The sequence below is a fragment of the Crinia signifera genome, chromosome 2 (assembly GCF_055691185.1).
Source record: "Crinia signifera chromosome 2, ASM5569118v1, whole genome shotgun sequence".
Classification (NCBI taxonomy): Eukaryota; Metazoa; Chordata; class Amphibia; order Anura; family Myobatrachidae; genus Crinia; species Crinia signifera.
Window position 1 is genome coordinate 137,096,124 of NC_139218.1, and position 25,876 is coordinate 137,121,999.

A 25,876-nucleotide genomic window follows, 5' to 3' on the forward strand; every position below is an offset into this window, starting at 1 on the left:
GCCGCAAAGGGGGCGTATAGGGGAGTGAGGGGCTTCATCCCCTCATTTCCCTATGTGTACGCCCCGCGTTTCATGGGCGTTCCCATGCAAACGCGGGGCGTATGCATGGAAATGAGGGCATGACGCAGCTCATGGGGGCGGAAAGCTGACGTCGCCGGATGTCAGCTTTCAGCCCCCATACAAGCTACCACACGGACGATTGTCCGTGTGGTCTCAGCTTGCGGGAGCTGCCGCGGCGTGCGGACCTGCCTTCGATGGTCGACGACCATCGAATGCAGGGGGCAGCTCCCACCATGGTGGAGGCGTAGCCTCCACCATTTTTATGCGGATCGCCAGCCGTCCGTGTACGGACGGCCGTGGCGATCCGTAGGGTGGGCGGGGATTGGTTTGTGCGGCTGGAGCCCCGTGTGCGGCTCTGACCGCACCAACCAGAATAAGGGCCATAGTGAGAGCGACAGCACAAGAGATGGGATAGCGAGAGAGGCCACAGGGGTGATAGTGAAATACTTTTGTTGGTAAGCTGCTCAATCAGAGGTGTGTCATTCAGGTGCCAAAAGGGAGGGGTAATTCTGTCTAGGAAAAAAAAACATTTTGTATCCCAATTGCACACTGAGTGAGAAAATAACTACATATTAATCAGATAATACAGAGATCTTGGTTGCATATATCTGCAGATATAGGGCTAAGCCCCCAGGCCGCACGTCAAGGCCTCTCTGTCACTGGGGGTCCCTAATACGTGGCCTTACACTGGGCTATTAAGCCCAGACATATATGTTATTGTAAATGGGATGGGTTTGGGAGTGTGGTGCCCCCTGTGTTGGTAGGGCTGGTCTGCTCCAGGGTAGCACACCCTAACACTTTATTAACTCTTATTTTTCCTATCACATTGTATATATTTTGTATTTTAATCCCACCTTCACTTCCCTACATAGCACTTATGTGCTTCTTATTAACCCTTAATAATTTTCATTTGTGTGCTGCCCTGGAGTACTCAGCCTGTGTCGGCATGTTTGGGGCCCACACCCCAGACCCATACCCAGTATTAGGGACCCCCAGTGACAGAGAGGCCTTGACGTACGGCCTGGGGGCTTAGCCCTATATCTGCAGATATATGCAACCAAGATCTCTGTATTATCTGATTAATATGTAGTTATTTTCTCACTCTGGGCCTTATTTTGGTTCATTCTTTCTGACAAATACCTTCTTAGATGGACAAAACCATGTGCACTGCAGGGGGGGCAGATGTAACATGTGCAGAGAGAATTAGATTTGGGTGAGTAATTTTGTTTCTGTGCAGGGAAAATACTGACTGCTTTATTTTTACACTGCAATATAGATCTCACTTTGAAGTAAAACCCCACCCAAATCTAATTCTCTCTGCACAAGTAACACCTGCCCCACCTGCAGTGCACATGGTTTTGCCCATCTAAGAAGGATTTTGTCAGAAAGAATGAACCAAAATAAGGCCCTCAGTGATAGTGAGATAGCCTGCAGGGCAGATAAAGAGACAGCATAAATAGCGAGAGAGGCCACAGGGGAGAGGGAGATAGTGAGAGAGGATGCAGGGTGATAGCAAATAAGGCTGCAGGGGAGATAGCGAGGGAGACACAGACCACAGGGGAAATTTGGAGACAGCAGTGGAGGGGTGAGATAGGCTGCAGGGGAGATAGAAAGACTGTAGGGGAGAGAGAGATATCAAGAGTGGTCGCAGGACAGTTAGCAAATAAGACCACTGTGGAGGAGATAGCGAGAGAGGCTGCATGGGTCATAGACAGCAGTGGAGATAGTGAGAGAGACAGCAGGGGAAAGGAAGATAGTAAGAGAGGCCACAGGGGAGATAGCAAATTAGGCTGCATGAGAGAAAGTGAGAGAGGCTGCAGAGTAGATAGTGAGAGAGGGCACAGGGGAGATGGTGAGCCTCTTACAATTGATTTTGGATATATTCACATGGCTGCAAATAGATTAGTAGCTGTACATATCCATACCCATTGTGATCACATTCATTTGAAAAGCAGGATTTCACTCTAGATGGGCGCTGGCTTGACTGAATGCTGGCTGCTGAGAATTTGTGGGTGTGTAATCATGTCTGAATTGACCCCATAGTGAGAGAGGCAGTAGGGGAGAGGGAAATAGTGAGAAAAATTGCAGGGGAGATAGGCCCTCATTCCTGGTTGACTCGGTAAGCTGCGAAGCTCACAGCTTACCGAGTCCCAGAAAGGCCACCTTGGCGAATACACACGACTCCCCACCGCCGTATAGTTGTGGCAGAAGAAATCATTCAATGGTCCCCAGCCATCGTATGATTTCTTCTGGACTCACATATATAAGTGAGTGGAGAAGACAGGGCGGGCAGCTGACACTCGGTCGTATTTACATGGGAACATCTAGCATCTGCATGGGGATGCCCATGAAATGCTGGGTTTTCCCATGGCTCACCGTGGTGTCCCCACGGTGCCTGGTATGCCCCCACGGTGCCAGGTATGCCCCCAGCAGCAGCACAACTCATTGTTGTTGCTCCTGCTTCTGCCAGGGAGAGGAGAGTCTGGTGTCCTCCTGCTGGTTTTCTGTCTGTCTCCTAGGGATGGCCATCGATTCAAAATCATTAATGATTTATGGCCGATGGCAAATACTTTTGCCATCAATGGGGGAGAACCAGATGGTTTTCCTCCATCGATGGCACAGCAAAATTATGTTTTTCTTTTTTTTTCTTTTCAAAGTGCCTGGGCACCGAGCATATCTCCGCCCCCGACAACCGTGAAGCCACACCCTTGTGTTTTCATTGGCCCACGGGCCAATCAGTTATACACAATGGATGACTACTAATAGGTAAAAATAGTGATGGTCATCCTTTGCATAGTTTAAAACTATCGATGGCCAGTTGCACTATTGCCATCAATGGCAATATCAACGATGGCCATCCCTACTGTCTCCTCCTCCGCCACTTCCCTTCTGAGGGGAGAAGAGTGCAGCATATTGCGCGTCTCTCCTTCCCCTCACTTCCCTGTGACTGGGCCGCCAGCCAATCAAAGCTCGCAGGCCGGCTCCTGATTGGCCCAGTCACAGGGATACAGTGAGTGGAAGGAGAGACGTGAAATGCACTCTCCTCCCCTCAGAAGGGAAGCAGCGGCGGCGGGCAATAAAGGGATGGGTGGACGGCTGCAGAGCGTTCGAGCAACCATTGGCTTACAGGATTTGCACCAGAGGCAGAAGTCTGGGAGGCAATGGAGTCATCTGCCGCCGGGCTCCTGCTCCCGAGGGGGCACCTCTCCTGCATGCAAGTATAAATCCAACAATATTGCTTCTGTGGCTGAGTTCTGAGAAATATATGTGTTATCTATCTATATTTCTTAACATAAATATATATTTTATATAAGGTTTTATTGTGTTGTGTTGTGTATATATGTGTGTGTGTGTGTGTGTGTGGGGGGGGCACCAATATATATCTTGCCTCCGGTCATCTGGAACGAACTTACGCCACTGATTTGCACATATGCTAAAAAAAAAGTTATGAGGTCCATGCATGCATCTATTGCCTGATACCAGATTCTCCAATAATACTACATGTTAAAAATCCTCAGTTCATCAATGCAGATAATTTTTGTGTCAATGATTTCCAAGTTGGATCTTGCCTATTTTTTTGTACAATAATTGACATAATGCAGAATTGAGCTGATTGCTTAGTAGCTACTGAAGGGGAATTCACTGCTGCATGATTTGTGATGGGTTTCTGTGTCTTATAATGCTGTACTGAAAGTAAAATGATCACCGTAAGGCCCATACACACTGGGCAATTTTGAGCTGAAAGCAGCTCAGTTTTGTTGTTTGAGCTGCTTTCAGCTCAAAATCTGCCCAGTGTGTACAACCCAGCGATGAGCAGTGAGCACTGATTCACACTTACGCATCATCACCGGCAGTCGCTGCTCATCTGCTGGCTTTCCATAGAGTCCTGCTATGGAAAGTCGTCCACCCCCGGGAAAATTGCTCATGTGTTTGCACTGAGAGATTTTCAGCCCATCGATTTCCCAATCATTGCTCTGCATACAGTACATGCTGGCCAAAACCGCCCAGTGTGTATGCACCTTTAGTGGTTTATTCTGGTCAGTTTGCAAGGACCGTACGTTCGCACGGGGTCCAATGTTTTGCTTATGCGCAGCCGCATTTCTTTGCATGTGAATCCGCCAAGTGCGTGCGGCACTGCAAACAGGCTGCGGTTGGGGGGGGGGGGGGGGCGGCAGTGGTGTATAGTTGTGCTCATGGGTACACCCAGCGTTTCATGGGCGTTCCCATGAAAATGCTGGGTGTTCCCATAGAAATCGTCTGGTGATGTGGGTGCCGAAGGCATGCAGCTGACATCACCGGATGTCAGCTGCCCGTCCACTTCCCTCTGAATGCCCACGCACATTTAATGTTACATCAGAGTAACCTTTAACATCAACTTTGCAGCCCGTGTGTACGAACGCAGTGTGCGTGGGTGGAGCATGTGTATCAGCATTTGCAGGGCGGCATCTGGTGGACTCGCAAGGCTGCGAATCAACTAGAACATGGGTCTTCAACCTATGGCCCTCCAGATGTTGTGAAACTACATGTTCCAGCATGCATTGCCACATTTTTTCCTACAAGAGCATGCCAAAACTGTCAGGGCATGCTGGGAAATGTAGTTCCACAACATCTGGAGGGCCACAGGTTGAAGACCTGTGAACTAGAATAAGGTCTTTAGTTTGCAACTAATGGAGGCAGATATTACCTAGGATAAAGTGAAACTTCTGCTGCTTTTCCTGGAAACCGTATTGCATTTACATTGAAAGGTGCATGGCCTTCTGAGAATGTGCGCTCTTTGGACCAGTATTGCTGATACTCCGCTGGACCAGGACTTAATGTCTGGAAAACACAAGTTTCACAGAAAATGTGAACTGGCACAAACAGGAAATATTACAGTTGTACAGTAGCTGTTTTTTGTCTGTAAGAGAAATTAAGTTAATATTAATATTTAGGGCTAGCTATATTGTGAATTTACACTAATTAGAATAAATACCTTATTAACTAAGGGAAAGCGTGGTGCTGTCCTGGCTCCCACACAGTAGCCTTTCTTACTCAGTAGTTTCTTTTCTTGAAGATGCTTGAAGTTGGTAAACTAGGAGAACACAACAAATTCCAACTTTAGTCATGGAAGAAATATTTTTCTAAATAAAACAAATACAGAACAGTAAAAGTTGGGTACACACTGGGCGATTTTACCCATGAACAATGTGTTGAAAACCGCTGATAATTCACTCATTGCATACACACTGAGCTATTTTCACATTGCCCAGCGATTTTCCAGGGGGGGGGGGGGAGGTGAACCACTTTCCATAGTAGGAGACTATGATAAGTGTTTTGCTCGTCCTGTAATACAAGGCAATGGGCGGTATTCAATGTGAATACCGGCGAGGTGCAGCGAATCCTGTTTAGGATTCGCTGCACATTCGCCACGTTCCGGAGCCTCGGCGGCTCCGGTATTCAACGAGTCAGGGGCTCGCTGCCCCTGACTGGCGAATATGAGCTCCTGCGGTGAACGCCGCAGGGAGCCTGAGGACGGTGGCAGGCAGGGAGATGGAAGTCTCTCTGCCTGCCCCAGAGCGTATGTGGTGGGAGCAGGGCAGCCGAGAGGAATGCCGGGCCCCGGTAAAATGTTGGGGGCGTGGCCTAAGTGTGTGTGTTGTGGGAACCTCCCACACTTAGGCCACGCCCCCAAAATGTTTAGAGGAGAGTGAAAGAAAACTCTAAAAACTGTAATCTCAGAAGCAGCACACACCTACAGCATGTGCTGTGCTGACAGCAGGCTCAGCATGACCTCTCACGCTGTCAGTGAGATGCTCATGCTGAGCCTGCTGTCAGCACAGCACATGCTGTAGAAGTGTGTGCTACTGTTGCTACCCGGGAGGAATGGAGGGGAAAGGGAGGGGTCAGACCAGGGCCCCTGCGGGGCCCCTTCAGCAAGCCTGGGCCCGGGTAATTAGTACCCACTCCCCCCCTCTCTCGGCTCCCCTGGGTGGGAGGTGGGCTCCCTGGGTGCCAGGCAGCACAGGCTGCCCCCCGGGGGTGCCAGCAGGGGACCGCGTATATTCACTACACCCGATCGTAACGAATGAATATCTAATGAGCGGCTCGGCTCCGGCGCCCCCTGCTGGCTGCTGTGTAAAAAAAAAATATATTTGTTTTAAAATTAAATATATATTCATGTGCTTACAGCACATGAATAAAAATAGCATGCCCCTCCTCAGAATAAAATTCCTGATTTTTTTACACCAAATGTAAAAAAACAAAACACTTTATTTTAAAAGTTCACATTCCACTTCTCCATAAAAAGATAGCGATTGCTACTCGGTGAATCATGGCGAAAAAAACCTTCAAATGTATTCGCCATGTGGTCATTGAATAGGGTGATTCACCGTTTTAGTCAAAAATTCCCCAACAGCACAAATTCGCCATAAAAACATGGTGAATCAGGCTCATTGAATACCGCAAAAAAGGGGAGGGGTGGGTTATGCAGGTAGGTGCGAGCACCGTACTGCACAATTATCTGGCGCTGTTAAAAACAATGCGTATAGAGTATATATATAGTATAATAAATCCACTGCTGCTTGCAGATGGTTTATATGAGTTGGCTAGAACTCATAAAGTACAAAGGAGTGTATGTTCTTAAACCATTTTGCGCTGCTAGATGGATTATAGCGATTAAGTATACCACTGGACAGATGGACACTGGACACACTGTTATGTAATTCAGGAAATTATTTTATACATAAGAAATAAAAAATAATATACACAAGCATATAAAAATGACAATATTAAAACAGGCAACAAGTAATCATATAGCTTAAATGGCCATCAAGAGAAATAAGAGGGTCACGTTTGCAAACTTTTAGTAGGAGCTCCTGGGAATGGTTAATGGTTAGTAACAGTCATGTGAATGGTGATGATAAAGTTTATGGAATGAAATGGAGTATGGAATGGATGGGAGTAAACAGCCAATAGCACTGTCAGTTAGCTGGTTAGTATGGCAGTCACTTGCCGTGGATAAACGCTGGGTATAAGAAATAAGTTGAAATACTTCACCCTCCGTTGATAATAGGATAGGGGAGCTTCTGATGGGATGCAGGCTCACCCAGTTATAGATTGAAGCTGGGACGGGGAGCGGGTGGCAAGCTCAACCCGATTGCAGGGTCCTGGTGACGCGGGGAGCAACGCTCTACCCGTGATGTTGTAGATGAAAGTGGGAAATATGACATCCACTTAGTAGTCGGCTTGTAGTAACACCGCACAGCGGGAGTGGGATCTCGACCGCTGACTTGAACTCAGTGGCTGCTGCCAGATGACGGTGGATCAGCGTGTTGTAGACCGCGGCAGACCAGCCCAGGTGGGAGTCAGTTGGAGGAGGAGGACCACGTGGGTTTGCAGACGTGACGTAACCTGTGACGTCGACGCGTTTCGTCTCGGAGGCGGAGACTTTTTCAAGACGGACTTTTTCCGTCTTGAAAAAGTCTCCGCCTCCGAGACGAAACGCGTCGACGTCACAGGTTACGTCACGTCTGCAAACCCACGTGGTCCTCCTCCTCCAACTGACTCCCACCTGGGCTGGTCTGCCGCGGTCTACAACACGCTGATCCACCGTCATCTGGCAGCAGCCACTGAGTTCAAGTCAGCGGTCGAGATCCCACTCCCGCTGTGCGGTGTTACTACAAGCCGACTACTAAGTGGATGTCATATTTCCCACTTTCATCTACAACATCACGGGTAGAGCGTTGCTCCCCGCGTCACCAGGACCCTGCAATCGGGTTGAGCTTGCCACCCGCTCCCCGTCCCAGCTTCAATCTATAACTGGGTGAGCCTGCATCCCATCAGAAGCTCCCCTATCCTATTATCAACGGAGGGTGAAGTATTTCAACTTATTTCTTATACCCAGCGTTTATCCACGGCAAGTGACTGCCATACTAACCAGCTAACTGACAGTGCTATTGGCTGTTTACTCCCATCCATTCCATACTCCATTTCATTCCATAAACTTTATCATCACCATTCACATGACTGTTACTAACCATTAACCATTCCCAGGAGCTCCTACTAAAAGTTTGCAAACGTGACCCTCTTATTTCTCTTGATGGCCATTTAAGCTATATGATTACTTGTTGCCTGTTTTAATATTGTCATTTTTATATGCTTGTGTATATTATTTTTTATTTCTTATGTATAAAATAATTTCCTGAATTACATAACAGTGTGTCCAGTGTCCATCTGTCCAGTGGTATACTTAATCGCTATAATCCATCTAGCAGCGCAAAATGGTTTAAGAACATACACTCATTGAATACCGCCCAATGGCTGGCGATGATGCAAGTGCGCGCATCTGCACTCCCCACTCATCGCATGCCTATACACACTAGGAGATTTTGCACTCAAAGTAGCTCAAAACGGGAAAACAAGGTAGGATCAAAATCACTTATTGTGCATAGGCCTTAAGAGGGCTTAACTTGGCACATCTACAAAGTGCCATGCTATGTTTTAAAACTGTATTCGTACATCCCCCAGTAACCAACATAGGAGACTGACCATATTACATACCACCCAAATGTCACGATTTCAGCGGGACAGTCACGATTTTCGGGTCCTGTCCCGCTGTCCTACCCGCGGCCGGCATTGTCCCGCTGCGGGGGGTGGCAGTTGGGAGCCCCCCCAAGCTGATTGAATAGATGCTGTGCGCATGCGCACAGCGTCTATTCGCGACCGAAAAATGGGGTTGCGGCTAATTTGCATAAGCCATGCCCTCATTTTGCATAGACCCGCCCCTTTCCGGGCACACGCACGGCTTAGCCGCGCGAGTGTCCCTATTCCAGCAGTCAAGAAGTTGGGAGGTATGATATTACCTCACCACCAGTACCACCCCATCTCTAAATGGCTGGAAAATATCATGTACACCAGGGTCATGGCTGTGATAGTAGAAAATGTTTTATGTATTTAAGCAATATGTTATGGTCAGCAGCGGTTCTTACCTCTGCTGATCCCGGTCACCGCCCCTGCCAGTCTCGTTCCCCGTCGCCGGTGTCAGTCTCTCCGTGGGGCCAGCCTATGCGCAGTAGCTGCTTCGGTACTGTGCATGTGCTGGCCCCAGGCTCTATGGGCTGCTTTTGCTGCAGTCCACAGAGGCATATTCAGGGTCCTGGTCCAGCCATTCACAGTATCATCCTCGTACTGCTCATGTGCAGAACCCGTTTTTTATGGGCTGCCTCTCAGCAACCCATATAGAGGCATCCCAGACGGAGGGAACACCTTCCAATAATACTGCCTTGGGTGAATGGCAGGTCGGACTTGCAATAGGAAGTCACTGCCAGGCATAGTGAAGCCAGAGCAGTCTCAAAGACTGCATCTGGCTTCACTTAGGCAGAGAACAGTGGCGGATTTTACCTGAAGAGGCTGGAGCAATATCATCTGGGAATACATTATGTCCAGAATGTAGAATGTGAGAATGTAAGCTCTCACGAGCAGGGCCCTCTCTCCTCATGTGCCTTTCTTAGAAATATATAAACCACTGCCACCCTGATGATTGCTTCAGTGTCCTGTCCCCTGATGCAACTATCCATATTTACCATGTACTTGTTCTGAACTGTCTTGTACTGTGTTTTTGCTCATAACTATGCTCTGTAAAGTGCTGCGTAATATGTGTGCGTTATATAAGAAACTGTTAATAAATAAGAAAATAAATTAATAATATCTAGGGTCTGATACGAGGGCTCATACTCTGTAGCGCTTTGCTGCTGCCAGTAAAAAGTAGAGGGCCTAAAAGGGCGAGGATGCACGCAGGTCTTCTCTCTTCTATTAAAATGCCCATCAAGAGCAATAACTAGATATTTTGAAGCCCTATTTCAAAAAGAGCTAGGGTGTCCCTCCCCCACAACAAGGAGCATTGTCTCACTGGGAAGGGGAATGGACACACAATAGTAATCCCAATTCATATTATGACACAGTAAGGAAACCTATAAACTGTCAGTCCTGCTGGGTAGGGATGTAAGGTTTATCAGCCATGAGTACTTTGAATACTGGGGCCCCTGGGCAATTGCCCACTGAGCCTAATGGAAGAGATAGCCTTGCTCATCATGGTCAGAAGATTCCGTCTATAAATAACCTGGATAGACCAGAAGTGTCCCAGATTGATATTCCAGAAAGTTAGACTAATATTAAATTTGTACACTAACTCTCTCATTATCAAAGAAATAAAAAAAAGGGGATGTACCCGGGAATATGGTCCCAGGATCATGCAGGGACATTACCGGGATGGCCCCTTTTACACCAGCCTAGTCCCTGGACTTTCTGGTGTGAGGGGGAGAAACCCCCCCCCCTCCCTTTAACCGGCTATCTCGTTTAACCGGCTATATCTTCAGCTAATTGTATTCCCTCCAAGAAGTGAAGTTTTAAAGAAATGTTGCATCCCATAGCTTTGTATGAATTCACTGCATTAAATACTGTAGTTTATGATTTCCAAGAAAACAAGAACAGATATTGTGGATTAACATCCAGGTAGCTTTGTCCAGTGGGTTGACAGTTGCTGCAATTTTTTTTTTGCATCACTTAGTTTTAAAAATGTAGATTTTAAATGCATAAATGCAGCAGAGTTTTTTATTAATTGCTTTTACACATTGTTTTACCAGTCCCAGTTTAATATGCAGTGGAGATAAATACACTTTTTCTGTTCAGGAATAAGAGATTCATGTTTAGGTCATTGCTTTCTAATGTCCAAAGGCAGTGAAAGGTGCCCATACATGGTGCGTTTGCACTGTGCGATGTGATGTGCGCTCCCACAGGCATCTCATCACACAGTACAAAAAAAAAGTACATCCTTTTTGTACTGCCCTCGCATCGCACCATATGCAAATCGCATGCAAAACGCATGCGTTGCGATGCAATGTGATCCAGCCCATAACGGGTGCGATCATCACACGGTGTATGGGCACCTTAACTGTCACAAACACACTATGCCTAATGGAAAGATTCTAATCACATATTGAATTCAGAATATAAATCTGCAATAGAGTCACTATTCAGTTTTCTTGTGAAAAAAATCATGCAGACCGGTGTTTGGCTGAGGCTAAAAAACATGTGCAAGAGCTTCAGGATTCAGAGCTTCATTTGGGAGATGCCTTTCAAGACATTTCTAAATTGAATTCTGACACTATTCATTGTGATAAATTTGCAGCTGCAAATCTAGATCAAGCTAGACTTGAAGAACAGATCCAGAGGGCCCTTTAAATCTTCCCAAATCTCTGAAAGGGCCAGAGCTACTGTTCTTTCTTTCTTAGGGGGGAAATTACTAAGATGTGTATTCTACTTCACAAGTGATGTTGCTATGGGCAACCAATCAGATCCTGTCTACTATCTTCTAAAGGGTGCTAAATAAATAAGAAGTATATTCTGATTGGTTGCCCATAGCAACATCACATGTGAAGTAGAATACACATCTTAGTCAATTTTCCCCTTAAACTTTTTACTTTTGGAATTGTCACAAATATCTGACTTAAGTTCTATATTGTTATTGAACATGTGCACAGAGTAGGTTCAATGTGTGGATCATCGTGTATTGTTATTTTGAGATGCCTGAACTGTGTACACAAAGAGGTTACTTGGGTAGAGTCTTGAAAAATCTACAATTTGCACTAGAATTATATTAGACTATTTCTTTTTCAAGGATATTCCATGGAGGAAGCCAAAGGTCTTAAAGAATTATTTACTATTTGCTCCCATCTTATAAGTTTAGGATGAAATATGTATATGCCTTTAGCATGTAAGCTCTCATGAGCCAGGGCCCTCTTTCCTCATAAGCTTTTCCTTGCCTTACTTAAGCTATCTTTGATGGCACCAAATCAAGTGGTTTTAATTTTTGCCACGCTTTTTGCCAGTGTCCTCTGCTGATGCAGCTGATGCAGCTATGGTTATGCACCCTGTACTTGTCCTCTATTGTATTTAACTGTAAGTCACTATTTTCATGTTTTGTCAATTCATTTATGTACTCTGTAATTGGACACTGTGGATCCCTTGTGGCACCATATAAATAAAGGATGATAATAATAATGTTATTGCTTTTTATAAAAAGAGTTCATCAGAGTGGCAGAAGTCTTCCGACATTATTTTTCAAACAGATGCTTCAAAGTTGTGTAATATTTTTTACAACTAACGTTGAAATTTTCTACATGACTTTTAATTTTATAGTTTTATTGTTCATGGCTTTCTTTTTACATATCAAAAACATCAGTCTTCTGATCTGGTTTATTTGGTACCTGCAATTCTTACCCTGAATGCACAATAAGGATATTTTTCTGGGCTATTGCATTCAAATAGATAAAGCTGAGTTGCTACCTTTACCAGGCATTTCTTAAATGCTTTTTTTTTAGCTCCCCTCTTTCTTCTTTTCGTATAGCTATTTCCCAGATTAAATATGTTGGAATATTTATTACACCGCGATTAGTTGATCATCTATATACTGTATATGTCTAATGTCTATTTGTGTGTCTCCGAAACACTACCATCTGTTGGCAGCGAGTGAAACTACATCTCCTTCTCTCTCACAAAGGCACAAACACAGAGGTAATCACAAGGTAGCAGACTAGTGATCAAAGCATTTGCTTCAAGCCGGCTTACTAGTTTATATATATTTTTTTAATTGGCAAGATTGCTTTTGTAATTTTTTTTATCTTTGACAAGCTTTTGTATGTATGCAAATGTTGCCTATATTTGACCATGGCCAAGATAGCTTTATGTATACCAGCCTTTTCCAAATTTATTTGGAATGATGAAAAAAAAAAACTTAAATAGCAATGGTTACAGTACAGATACAATGCTCTGAGGGAGGTCTGGGTTCCAAATATATCAAGCTTTTTTTATATATGTGTCCGATTCCGTCACTCTCTACCAGCAGACCTAACGGCATTGCTAACTACATATTAGAATGTGCACTGTGATAGTAACTTCTTGATAAATTAACATAATGGACCAAATTTACACAAAGGGTGATTTTGATGTCTAAACATAATCTGCCGTCACTCACTGTCAGATTATGACAACCCGCCATGGAGTGCTCTATATGGTAAAGAATTCTATTGAAACCATTGTGGATTAGAAACTACTCCATTTATATTCATTTAATGGTGATTTCATATAAATTTACATAATAGAAACAGACCACTGTGGTTCAGAAGCTATTTTATTCATATGCATTTACTTGTAGTACTCTATTTGTTATAGAAAGCACCATTCAGTTGATGTCATAGGAACAGACAGCCGGCTACTTTTGAGTTGAAGCTTAAGGAGAAAGTTGTAGAAAAGTAGGAGAAAAATATGAAATAATTGCTAATTGTGATGTTTTTTAAACAACTGTCTTGTATAATTTCTGTTTATTGTATATTTGAGGCGTGTTTTCCATATAATCTGTATTTTCATGTTTTTTTTTTGTGACAGTGTGGTGTGGTTTTGTTTTGTTTATTTTATGTTTAACATTTTTTATAGTTTTGTTTAGCCCATTTGGATCATATTTAGCTCAGTTGGATCATATTCCTGTCAAGCAGTCTTGCATGTCAAAATCAATTGATTTACCTTTTCTTTAATTCATTAATTGGTTTTCAAAAACATTGCTTGTTAAATCTGGGGTTTCTATTCTATTCTTTCAATGGTATAAGACACTGATGATGCTTTGATATTCAATTCTATTCTAAAATGTGCTTTCTCTGCAGTTTTTTGGTAGTTTTGGCCTTAGTAAATCATCACAACACCATCGGGATTTAGGTCCCCATTCAAACCTCAATGCTGGCCGCGAATTTTCAGAGTCAAACCATGCCTTGGAAATTATTACAGCTTTAAAAAAAAACCTCCAAGTTGAGCCGCCATTTCAAACCTCCGGCAAAATCGGACCCTACTACCTATGCCCCTTGAGATATATCCCTGGATAACATTAGAACTAGCTATGACAGAGGTCCGCAGTAAGCTTTGTCATAGATAGTTTTGTGCAAGTAAACAACACATTTCTACTTTTTATAACCCCATCATCCATTGTCCAAGAGTTGGGATGAGCCATAGTGCTATCAGCATGGGACTGGCTTTGTTCCGAGTAGGTGAGCGTTTGTTTGTATGGTACTTGTGTATTATCTGGGCGCCCATCGCATCGCATACCTCTAATTAAGGTATGCGATGGGACCCGATAGGACCCGATTTCAGGGTTTTTAAAACCCGACTGTACAATTTTTATATCGCGTCGCATCGCATGCCATTATAATGGCATGCGATGCGAAGCGATCATAGCCGATTTGGGCTTATTCCTATGTGAAATGCCCCCCCCAGACCCGATTTTTAATTTTACACCCACCCTGATGGGTCATTACTATGTTAAATGGCCCCCATTGTTAACGCCACCCCACTATCAACGCCAACCCGAAGCGAGCCCGCGAGGGGTGGCGGTACGCGTCCTCTGACCTTTTCAGAGGACCCCCACTATCCACGTCGGCGTGGAGTTGAATTTAGATAGTGTGGCGAGAGCAGCGAGCCACCGAGCCCGAAGTGTGGCGTACATGTGAAGTAATCCACGTCCCTTCACGGGGCTCGCTGCGCTCGCTACTCTCCGGGCTAGGTGGCTCACTGTGCTTGCCACACTATTTAAAATCAACTCCATGCCGACGTGGATAGTGGGGGTAGGAAAAGGTCGGAGGACACGTACCGCCTCCCCTCGCCGGCTCGCTGAGCTCGCCACGCTTCGGGTTGGCGTTGATAGTGGGGTGGCATTAACAATGGGGGGGGGCATTTAACATAGTAATGACCCATCAGGGTGGGTGTACAATTAAAAATCGGGTCTGGGGGGCATTTAACATAGGAATCAGGCATCAGGGTGCCTGTACAATTAAAAATCGGGTCGCATCGCATGCGATCATATCGCATGCGATGCGATGGGACCCGATTTTTGATTGTACGATGGGACCCAATGGAAATCTTGGGCGCCCAAATAATACACAAGTACCGTTTGTTTTGTTACATACATAGTAGGTGAGGCTGAATAAAGACTTGCATCCATCTAGTTCAACCTATGTTTATAGTAGCTTATCCCTTGTTGTATAGTATATTCTGATATTTTTAAGACAGATTGTTACTTATTCGTACCCATGGATGTTTTTAACCAATAAATGTTTATCCAACCTTATTTTAAACGTATTTATAGTGTCTGCCGACACCACTTCTCCAGGAAGAGAGTTCCAAAGTTTGACTGCTCTGATTGTAAAGAAGTTTTTTCGGTACTTGTTTCCTAGCACGGCGCCAGCGTGGCGAGCGCAGCGAGCCCGCGAGGGGCGGCGGTGCGCATACTCATACCCCCATGAATGGGGGAGCCCATACCTCTGGATTACAGTTTCTTGCGGTCAGTCCAGAGGTTAGGCAGGTTGTACTATGTAGACAGCAGCGGAGCTGGGGAGGAGGTGAATGGATGCCTATGCATGGAGGCTGGGGCAGCCCAGCAGTTTTCCTGAGTCCAAAATCCCAGGTGCGAACCGGCATTTTTGGTGTAAAATCATAGGCGTGCACAGCACATTTTATTAGGGGGTGCACCATCAAAGGGGTGTGTCTAGCACCACCTATTGGGCATCTCTAACACCGCCCATTGGGTGTGTCTAACACTGCCAATCAGGCGTGTCTACTATCATGTATTGGCACTCGCTACAATATAAAACATCTCTCTGCCACACCATAATCTCCTGCCTACTTCAGTTTTAATCTTCTATTTACCCAGTGTAACATTACATGAACATAAAGTAAAAAAATATATGGATGATGGGGGTACTGTATGTAGTGATATGACAATGGTCTAGTACAGTGGTGGCCAACCTGTGGCTCTAGAGCCTCATGCGGCTCTTCCCCTTGTAAAGTGCGGCTCCTGCTCCCACTGCTGCCTGCCGCCCACCGTCTGTCCCAGTCCCCCCTGCTGCCGGTTCCCTGAATCCCTTCTCCTTCTGAGGGGAGGAGAGCGCGCATCGCGCATCTCTCCTACCCCTTACTGTACATCCTTGTGACTGGGCCGTCCGCCAATCAGAGCTCGTGGGCCAGCAGCCAATCAGGAGCCGGCCAGTGAGCTTTGATTGGTGGGTGGCCCAGTCACAGGGAAGTGAGGGGGAAGGAGACGTGCGGTGTGCTGTGCTCTCCTCCCATCGGTGACATGACAGGAGGACTGCAGGGGGACACCAGACTGTCCTCTCCCCGCCTGGCAGCATTAGCAACAACGGTGAGTGTTGCTGCTGGGAAATTTGCACTTTAGGGGCATAGCAGTTTGTGGCACTGTGGGGGCATAGCAGTTTGTGGCACTGTGGGGGCATAGCAGCTTTTTGGCACTGTGGGGGCATACCCGGCACCGTGTGGTGCATACCTGGCACCGTTGGGGGCATATGTGTATCTGCACTATTGGAGGCATATTTGTATCACACCCACCCAAGGGGTCAAAATAGGCTACGCCCCATTAATTTGGCGCATGCGCCTTCGGCGCACGCATGATGTCGGCTCTTTAGCTTGACTACCGATATTTTCGGCTCTTTACCTCTGACCGGTTGGCCACCCCTGGTCTAGTACAATTAACAATACAAAACACATATCCAGTAATTGATGGATGGGTGCAGGGGCTGGCTGGCAATTTTCAGCTTGGGGGGCAACACAAGCAAGTGGCCCAGCACCATCAACATCGTTTCACCACCCTACCCTCTCCCCTCTAGTATGCAGGAAGGATTAAACAATCATTCCCCCACACACTTATACACCAGAAATGGGGACAGTGCGCGTCGAAGGCGTGTTGTAAAAATTTACACCGTAATGCCCATTACACATGGCACACACCGTAATGCCCATTAAACATAAAGCCAAAACTGTAATGCCCATTAAACATAATGCCACACACCATAATGCCCATCAAACATAATGCCACACACCATAATGCCCATCAAACATAATGCCACACTGTAATGCCTATTACACATGCCACACCGTAGTGCCCATTACACATAATGCCAACACCAAAATGCCCATTAAACATAATGCCACACACCATAATGTCCATTACAGATAAAGCCAATAACATAATTCCCATTAAACATAATGCCACACACTGCAATTCCAATTAAATATAATAACACACACTGTAATGCCCATTAAACATAATAATGCTATTACATATTATACCATATAACTGATACATACCTACATGCTCATTGTCAGAGGAATATTGCTCGTTGCTCATTGCCATGGGTTACATGCATCTTGCCAGGGGTTTCATTCATGTTGCCATGGGGGATTTACATATTCATTGCCAGGGGAGACGTTACATGCTCATTGCTAGGGGATAGTGGTTTAATTAGGGCTCCCCAGCTCTCTTGGGTCTTGGGTCACGGCGCTCTCAGAGCCGGAGACAGGCGTCAGTCCTGTTCAAGCTCTGCTGCAGCAGGAAGGCAATAAGTATACTTCTCCGCCTCTGGCTGTCTGTGTGAGGATGCTCAGTGACCCAACCCATGAGCCTCCTAACACAGACAGCCAGAGCTCCCACTTCCACCCTGCCCTTCCATCCACTGTGGCTGCCACTCCCCCTTCTGTACTGCCTGCTGGAGAGAGCCGTCACGGTCCTCACCATCCTAGTGGTCCCAAAGCCAGCTGCCCAGCCCCCCAGCTCTGCTTCCCTGGGCACTCAGCGCCCCACTTTGCTGCCCCTTTAATTACTGACATCTATCATTCTACAGTGAGAGCGTCCATAGCCCCGCCCCCTCGCGGCTTTTTGCCACAATTCGTGAGTTGGCGGCGAGGGAGTGGAGCAAATATGACACTACCTGTCATGTAATTGTGTCATATTAGCCCCACCCCCTCACCACGACCCCCGAATCGTGGGGTTATGCCATGGATGGGGGGTTTAAAGAGGAAATGTGCTGCTGGCCAGATTTGGCAGCAATTACTGGCTGCTGTGGCATCCTCCCTCAGCCTCCCCCAAGATGTCAGTGTAAGTGCACTACATGTATATGTGATGTGTATGTCTGTGTTCTATACATGTGTATTTGCAGTGGTGTAACTATAGCGCCACGCAGACCCCGCAGTAGCTTGGAGGAGCCAGCGCCGCTGCGGTCTGCGGTGGGCACATTGCAAATTAAGAGGATGATTAGCTGCTGCAGGGAGAGGCAGGCACTGCATGCAGGGCCGTTTTTACAGGGGTACAAGCCGTGCAAGGGGCGCTGCAGGGCGGCATGTTGTATAAGATGTAATGGGCTTTAAAATGGTGTGGGGGTGGGGGCGGGGGCACAAACATTTTTGGCCGGGGGGAGCAAAATATAGTTATGCCACTGCTAGGGGAAATTACATGATTGTTGCTATTGAGTGCTACGTGCTCATTGCTGGAGGAAGGGCATGTAGCACTCCAGAGGGAGTGAAATATTTTTTTGACAGGGGTGAGACAGGGTACATGCTCATTGCCAAGGGGTTCAATTTAAACAGTGCGCCAGTGCTACCCGAATCCGCACTTCCGGGTAGCGCTGGCCGCGCTGTTCTCTTCTGACAGACACTAGTCTGTCTCCTCCCAGGCCGCGCCCATTTTTGGAGGGGCCGTCGCCTTACATTCGGGCGGCCAGGAAGCCTGTGTGCTGCTGGACCTGTCGGCTGCGTGCGGCAGCAGGGATGTGCAAGTTGCACACAGCCGGCCCAGGCCCAGCCAGTACATACCGGCCCGGGGGGCATGTGGCACCCTGCCACCCGGCCCAGTCCACCCCTGGATAGGTGCCTCTTTTAATGGAATATATTTCTAAAAAGCAAAAGTCTTTGGTAACAGGTATTGCTAGTATTGCTAGTGGCAGGAAGGTGTTCATAAGGTGTGCACAGCAACACTCAATGTGTGCACGCCTATTTGTAAAAGTGTTATTAATGCATACCTCCCAACTGTCCCGCTTACCGATATTCGGGGACATTCCCGCGTCCCGCCCGGGGCCGTCATTGTCCCGCGGTGGGGGGGGGGGGGGGGGGGCAGTTGGGAGTCCCCCCAACCTGCCAAGAATAGACGCTGTGCGCTTGCGCACAGCGTCTATTCAGTGCCGACGACCGGCGGAAAACGGGGGCGCGGCCGGAGGACATGTCATCCTGCGATGCCACGCCCCCTTTTCACAGGGCCGCTCCACTTTTTCGGGAGAAGTTGGGAGGTATGTTAATGTATCACCAAAGGTATTCTTCCTTAATCAGTTTATGCCTCTTCCCATTTTACTTTTTCTACAGCCTTATGACACTCACCTCTTCATTATTGTAGCATCCAGGGCCGAGATGTTGAGCTCCCATAACAGGAGATAAGCTATGACCCATGCGGTCTGGGGCACAGTAATATGGGTAACATTGCCTTTCCTGTGTGCTACCAAAGCAGACTCTCTTCACCGGTCCTGAAGATTTAAAAATAAAATTACAACTAAACAAAAAATTCTGTCCAGGGTGCCATGTGTTCAACTATTAACTTCAATGTGATGCTAAACCAGTACTGGTGACTGCTAGACATAAATATGTGGCCCAGTACTCTGTTTACCACCACCTAACAGAGGTCTTGTAAAGAAGATCTACAGTAACTAGTCATTAAATCAACCCAGTATGGTCGACCTGCAATAGATCGACCCGATCAAAAGGTTGACAAGACAGTTGTTGACACAGAAAAGGTCAACGCAAGCTGCCATTCTGTATGTTTCATGATCATATGTAAATGTGTATGATCATGGCCTGCCTTGATCTGCTGACTCATGGGCAAGGTTTATTAACCTCTTTAGTGGCATGGCCGGAAATTTTCCAGACTCAGCTGCGCTGCCGCAGCGGGATGTCCCGGAGAATTTCCGGGCATACCACCAATACGAAGGTGTGCGCCAGTGAGCCTGCAGCTGTGCACCACTGGTGCATCACCTCTCTGGGCACCCCCCACAGTGGTCGCTCCCCCCTCCCCTCCTGACGCTCCCCCTCACTCCAATGCTCCAGCTATGCTGGAGCTCCCCTGCCCCCACCGCCAGTAGTTGCAATGAGCAGAAGGCAGGCTCGAGGATGTTCGGTGCGTTTCAGGGGGGCTCGGGAGTTTGGGCGCCCGAATCCTCCCGAGCCACCCCAAACATCCCTGAGCCTGCTACCTGGTCACTGTCTGCTGTGAATGGCTGCAGGGGCAGCGGCAGGGAAGCGTCGGCGTACGATCGACTGGAGTGGAAATGAGGGGGCGGGGGGAGCAACAGGAGGGGGGGAGCGACAAAGAAGGGGGGGTGGCTGCCCTACGTTCTGTGGTGGGTTTTGCTGGGGCAGGACAAACCTGCCCTGGTTGATGGTAGCTTTGTCCTGCCCCAGCAAAACCCACCACTCAAGGAGTTAATAACCATAGTCCATGTGGATGGTAAATCAAGCAGAAGCTCAAAAACATGTAAAAACATTCAAAAACTTGTGTCGACCATATGTGTGTTGACCTTTTTATACCTGTCAACCGTAAGCACTATCTACCTTTTACCTGCCAACCTATTGAACATGTCAACCTAATGTATGTTGATCATATGGGTTCCCACCGGATTGCATGGTGCATACAGTGCCACAGTGTGGTGTGCTCTGTTGGGCAAGTGCCCGGAAATCCACATGCTGTGCCACGCTGCAAGCCTAAAAGGACTCATCTATACTGACTGTCCTCCTAGACCAGTGATGGCTAAACTTGACACTCCAGCTGTTGTTGAACTACACATCCCAGCATGTCCTGCATCCGTTTTAGCATGGCCAAATAGTAAAACTGTAGCAGGGCATTATTTATTTATTAACAGTTTCTTATATAGCGCATACATATTCTGCAGCGCTTTACAGAGTATAGTTGCTCATTCACATCAGTCCCTGCCCCAGTGGAGCTTACAATCTATATTCCCTACCACATGTACACACACATACAGACATTCTAGGGTTAATTTTTGTTGGAAGCCAATAGCCCTACCATTTTTGGATTGTGGGAGGAAACCGGAGTACCCGGAGTAAACCCACGCAAGTACGGGGAGAATATACAAACTCCGCACAGTTAGAGCCATGGTGGGAATTGAACCCATGACCTCAGTACTGTGAGGCAGTAATGCTAACAATTACACCATCCGTGCTGCCCCGGATGCATGCTGGGATGTGTAGTTCAGCAACAGCTGGAGTGTAAAGGTTACCCATCACTGTACTAGAACATGCCAACCTATTCCTATTCCTGAAGGATAACACCTAAGCACAATTTGCTCAATTTAATAATTTTTTTATTACTTTATCAATAAGCAACTATCAGCCTGAGAACGCCATGGGGAAAAAGGGCTGGGATTCTATAAAATTTGGGAACCAGGACTGTAGAACATACAGAAAACTTTGCAAAATGACAGAGAAAATGGTATAGATTAGTCAGTGCATGATGTACGAGTATGGTCAACAGTAAGAGGGGGAGGAGCAGGAGGAGGTTGACAGCCAATCGGTTGACCGCTATTGGTCAACAGGCAAAAGGTTGACACATGGAGAGGGTCGACATGCATTGTGTCTACATGGTCAAAAGTCGACGCGAGCATTATGTCCTCTTAAAAATGGGTCGACATGAGTTTTTCATGTCTTATGGTGTCTACCTAAGTCGAAAAAAACATCATATAAGCGTACCACCTCCCCTCGTATGGCTTGCTTTGCTACGTTCGGCACACTATTATATTCTCCCTTTATGGATAGTTAAGTATGAAATAAAAAGTCATGTAGACATTTTTTCATGTTGACCTTTTCCATGTCAACCTATTGCTTGTGTTGACCTTTTGACCATGTCGACCTAATGCATGTTGGCCTTTTTCATGGGTCGACATTTTGCCATACTTGCCTACCCTTCTGGAAAGGCTGGGAGGCTCCCGAAACTTGGGTCCCCCTCCTGGCCCCCCGGAAGGGAGGGCAATCCTTGCGCATTCCCCCCAGCCTCCTCCTACCCTGCTGATTAAATGACGGCATTCGCGGGTGTACACGGAGTGGCTAAGATATTCAAATTGTGACATTTTAGCCCCTCCACGCACACCCGCAAAATCGCGACAGTTCTAGAGGATGGGGACAGGGCTTGATGACAGCAGCCTCAAGCACGCTGAAAGTCTCCTCTCCAGGCTTCTCCCGGAGGGGAGAAAACAAAGTCGACAAATATGCCCTTTGCCTGTCGACCAATAGTGTTAACCTAACTGCTGTCAAACTATCGACCGCATACCTGATGTACCAATCATTTACATTTATGGTTCTATTTATTTATAGTAACAAATAATGTAAAAGATGCTTCTATTAAAACTGATACAGTTCAAAAGATAATTGCAATTTATCAGTCTCTAATGGTATTTTAATTTTTATTATGCTTGTTATTATTAAATATTCCTGAAATCTTAAATAAATGCACTATATTTGTAACATGTATGTCAGGGTATTCTGTACATTTTCCTTAGCAGTTATCCTGCCACTCTCCTGTATTACCTTGTGAATTCTCCATGCTCTCCATGCTCTGCAGTTTTGTTTACTTGATGTTGCTATGTTGTTGCTATGCAGGGAGCTTAGTTGTGACGTTATAATTATTACTTGTTTCTTTCCTGTAGTAGACCAATAGTTCCCTCAGGTGGTTACATATATATATTGCATGTGCAGAGAATTGCCTGGGCTTGTCTGTTTTCATTAGAATACAAGTGTTTTGATAAGAACCATAGGCATACCTCCCAACTTTTGAAGCGTCTATTCTCGGGAAGCTGGGGGGGCTCCCAACTGTCCCCCCCACCGCGGGACAATGGCAGCCCCGGACGGGACGCGGGAACGTCCCCGAATATCGGGACGTTCCCGCGGAAAGCGTGACAGTTGGGAGGTATGCCATAGGTAAATAATATGAAGGCAGATATAATACATAGGGCAGTAATAATTTGTGCATGGTTTTGTCTTGTAAACGATTGCCCATTTGAAAAATCGGTACTTACGCAGATTTTCAAACTTTTTCAATCTCCACGAGACTTCCAGCAATAGTTCAGGGGATGGGTCTTGAGTGTGACTTCATTAAGCCCCACCCCCAGGATGTAAAATAACATAATTCACGGATCTCCGTATAGGAGGCACGGCTAAAATGACGCGATTGTGGACATTTTAGCCCCGCCCCCTCCTCTGAGGCCCGCGGATTGAGGCATTTAAATGCAGAGGTCAGGGGGAAGATGCCGCGATCGCGATAGGGTCCCCTAGAATCTGGGAGGGCTGCCCACCATTCCGGAAGGGTGGGCAACTCTGGACTTACGTAGTCAGCGTAGTGTCCCTGTCAGCATCAGCGTCATGTTCCTGCGGCCAGCGTAGTTAGCGCATACCTCCCAACTGTCACGATTACAGCGGGACAGTCCCGATTTTCGGGTGCTGTCCTGCTGTCCCACCCGCGGCAGGCATTGTTCCGCTGCGGGGGGTGGCAGTTGGGAGACCCCCCAATCTAATAGAATAGACGCTGTGCGCATGCGCACAGCGTCTATTCTCGTATGAAAATGAGGTTGCGGCTAATTAGCATAAACCGCACCCTCATTTGCATACGCCCGCCCCCTTTTCGGGCTCTCGCGCGGCCTCGCCGCACGAGTGTCCCTATTTCCCCAACACAGAAGTTGGGAGGTATGTTAGCGTAGTTAGTGTAGTCAGCCTCCGCGTCGTGTTCCCGCAGCCAGCATAGTCAGCGCGTGGTCAGTGTAGTCAGTTGTCTCTGCGACTGTGTGTACATTCGCGTCTGACCAGAGCTTACGCAGTTAGTATAGTTAGTCAGCATTACGCATTTAACGTAGTCAGTCAGCGTTGTATCAGCGCTTATTACATTGTGTGGGAACCAGTGACCATTTTTAAACACCCCCACTATCCACGTCAGCCCGAAGCATGGCAAGGGGACGCGGTATGCGTCCTCCCGACCTGTTCATACCCCCACTATCCACGTCGAGTTGATTTTCTAAAGAGTGGCGAGCACAACGAGCCACCTAGCCCGAAGCATGGGGAGTGCAACGAGACCCGCGAGGGGACGCGTAAAACGAGCCCGAAGCGTGGCAAATGCAGCGAGCCCCGTACGGGGATGCGGATTGCTTGACGTGTATTCTACATCCCCTCGCAGGGCTTGCTGCGCTCGTCATGCTTCAGGCTCAATTTACACGGTACCCTCGCGGGGCTCTTTGCGCTCACCATGCTTCGGGCTCGGTGGCTCGCTGCGCTCACCACAATTAAAATCTGTTCCACGCCAGTGTGGATAGTAAGGGTATGAACAGGTCGGGAGGATGCGTACCGCATACCCTCACCACACTTTGGCCTGACATGGATGGTGGGGGTTTGAAATGGAGGCATTTGCATGTATGTAACATGGAGCACTGGCAAATGTGTCCTTTATTGTGCATGAGACGCACTTGTGCACCGCACCCCTCCTTTGTGCATGAGACACACGCTCTACCGAACCCCTAAACCTGACCGTCTCCCTGAAGCGTACACGGGCAGGGTTGCCGTACCCTGCCGCACAAATTACTGAGACGCACAAGCGTATGAGATGTTTGTGTGTCTCAGGCCAGTGGCGGAACTCCCGGAGGCAGTGGAGTCATCTGCCGCCGGGCGCCAGGCTTAAAGGGGGCAGTGGCTCCATTGCCTCCGATGTTCCGACCTGATTACATTAGGGAGAAGACCAGAACATACACCAGATTCCAGAACAGTTTTTAAAGGTCTTCAGCACCACTGCGCACAAGGCTACGGGGGAGGGGGGGCCCGCGCTGTATTGCATAACATAGGTGCTGCCGCTTGTCGCACTTATCTTATTCAGCGACATGCGGCTATATTATGCATATGCAGCACAGCACGGCCCCCCTCCTCCGTAGCCTTGTGCGCAGTGGTGCGGACGTGTGGCCCCCTCCCCGTAACCTTGTTTGGTGCGGGTAAGCGATCCCCCCTGCTCCCCGTACCCTTGTGTGCAGTGCAGTGGTGCGTGCGTGCTGGCGCCCCGCCCCCTCCCCTGTACCATTGCGTGTATGAGGCTGCGGCAACGTCACCACTCCACCCTGTCACTTAGCTGGGGTGGAAGTCGGCCTGCCAACAATGTCACTGTGGAACAGTGATGAAGAGCTGGGAGTCCACGCGCAAACTAAGAGCCGGGATCTGAGTGGGAGGCGCTGCAGCGGCAGACGGTGAGTCTGTGAAATCCTCTCTCTCCCTAACATTCTTTCTTTCTCTGATATATCTTTATCTATCTCTATCTCTCTCGGGGGGGGGGGGGGGGGGCACTAACTTTTATCTTGCCTCCGGGCTGCATGGACTAACTTACGCCACTGTCTCAGGCACCTGCATGATCGCCTCTCCACCGCCGTCCACCAGCACAGGGGATCTGGTGGTTACCGGCGCTGTGTGAGAGGCGTTCACTAGGCTTGCCAGGGACACAGGGGACAGCTGCAGCTCGCAGAGACAGTATGGTGACTACACTGCCTGATGGGGACACTACGCTGACTACGCAGGGCTGCCACGGGGACACTACGCTGACTGCGTTAGGCTGCCGTTGGCCTACTCTGACAGCGTAGCTTAAGGTGGCGCCTTGAAACTACGCAAGTACCGAAAAATCTTCTGAGTTCGGCCAGCCTTCCGCATGGACCGGTCAACAGACTCACACTGCAATACTGATTCATACATGATCAGGAGCGCTAGTGGTGGCTCCTGATTGGCTTGTGAGTCGACGTGAGATTTCAAATAGCCTCGGACCTGCTCTGAATACATTAACGAGAGCTGCAGCTGATTAAGCCGCTATAGTAAGCAGGGTACTGACAGCAATGAAGAAGACACAGTCATCCCCTTGATCAATATGGCACCTTACTCA

At 47.5% G+C, this 25,876-nt stretch overlaps 1 protein-coding gene across 1 annotated transcript in view; it reads right to left on the minus strand.

Annotated features, from left to right (window-relative positions):
• The window catches only part of CIMAP3 (ciliary microtubule associated protein 3), a 29,570-nt gene extending 6,996 nt beyond the window's left edge, over positions 1–22,574 (minus strand). The window contains exons 1-4 of the mRNA XM_083171080.1: positions 22,510–22,574; positions 19,297–19,439; positions 5,033–5,131; positions 4,745–4,878 (exon numbers count right to left, since the gene is read on the minus strand). Of these exons, the coding sequence (XP_083027206.1) occupies positions 4,745–4,878; positions 5,033–5,131; positions 19,297–19,439; positions 22,510–22,534 (401 nt within the window). The 5' untranslated portion in view covers positions 22,535–22,574. The remainder of the gene's footprint in view (positions 1–4,744; positions 4,879–5,032; positions 5,132–19,296; positions 19,440–22,509) is intronic.
• Positions 22,575–25,876: the final 3,302 nt, after the last annotated feature.